This window comes from Nicotiana tabacum, chromosome 20 (assembly GCF_000715075.1).
Source record: "Nicotiana tabacum cultivar K326 chromosome 20, ASM71507v2, whole genome shotgun sequence".
NCBI classification, from domain to species: Eukaryota; Viridiplantae; Streptophyta; class Magnoliopsida; order Solanales; family Solanaceae; genus Nicotiana; species Nicotiana tabacum.
Genome location: NC_134099.1, coordinates 25,551,775 through 25,552,835, shown reverse-complemented (window position 1 = coordinate 25,552,835; position 1,061 = coordinate 25,551,775). Strand labels below are relative to the sequence as shown.

General features: G+C 46.6%; 1 protein-coding gene across 1 annotated transcript; it reads left to right on the top strand.

Moving 5' to 3' along the window:
- Positions 1-417, top strand: LOC142174306 (uncharacterized). Its single transcript, XM_075240089.1, has one exon. It carries the CDS (start codon positions 1-3, stop codon positions 415-417), a length of 417 nt encoding a protein of 138 aa, XP_075096190.1.
- Positions 418-1,061: the final 644 nt, after the last annotated feature.

Genomic DNA, 1,061 nt, shown 5'->3' with positions numbered 1-1,061 from the left:
ATGGAAGTTAAAGCGCAGGAGTTAGGGGTCAAGCTGGTGACTATGGGGGCTTGGAGAAGTAGTGGGGACGCAAGCGCTATGTGGACCATGACTGCGCAGTGCATTAAGGAAGTCGTGAGAGAGGTATTAGGGGTCTCAAAGGGTAATTCTGGTGGTCACAAGGGAGATTGGTGGTGGAATAGAGAGGTGCAAGGAAAAGTGGATACCAAGAAAGCAGCATATCTAAAGCTAGTGAAAAGTGTAAACGAGGAGGAGAAAAGGGCGAATAGGGAGCATTATAAGTTAGCTAAGAAAGAGGCTAAGCTAGCAATTACGGCAGCAAAGACTGCAGCTTTTAGTCGACTATATAAGGAACTCAAGGGCCCTGGTGGGGATAAGAGGTTGTTCAGGTTAGCCAAGGCGCGAGAAAGGGCGTGACTTGGACCAAGTGAAGTGCATGAATAACGAAGAATGTAGAGTTTTGTTGGATGAGGAGCTTATCCGTCGGAGATGGAGGACCTACTTCCATAGTCTCTTGAACGAGGAGGGGGACAAGAGCATTGTACTAGGTGATTTGGAATTTTCCGGGAGTCATTGTGACTTTGGGTATTGTAGGCGGATTAGAGTTGATGAAGTTGAGGGTGCTATGCGTAAGATGAGCAGGGGCAAAGCGACATGACCGGATGAAATCCCGGTGGAGTTTTGGAAGAATGTGGGCAAAGCGGACTTGGAGTGGCTCACTAGGTTATTTAATGTCATTTTTAGAACGAAGAAGATGCCCGAAGAGTGGAGGTGGAGCACGATGGTTCCTGTGTACAAGAACAAGGGTGATATCCAAAATTGCAATAATTATCGGGGTATCAAGATGCTTAGCCATACTATGAAAGTCTGGGAGAGAGTGGTAGAGCTAAGTGCGAGAAGGAGCATGACTATTTCCGAGAACCAATTTGGGTTTATGCCGGGGAGTTCGACTACGGAAGTTATCCACCTTGTTAGGAGATTGATGGAGCAGTATAGGGAGAGAAAGAAGGACTTGCATATGGTGTTCATCGACTTAGAAAAGGCGTACAATAAAGTTTCGA

Excerpts from the sequence above, each read along its gene's own strand:
- LOC142174306 (XM_075240089.1), top strand. The coding sequence starts at position 1 with ATGGAAGTTAAAGCGCAGGAGTTAGGGGTCAAGCTGGTGACTATGGGG.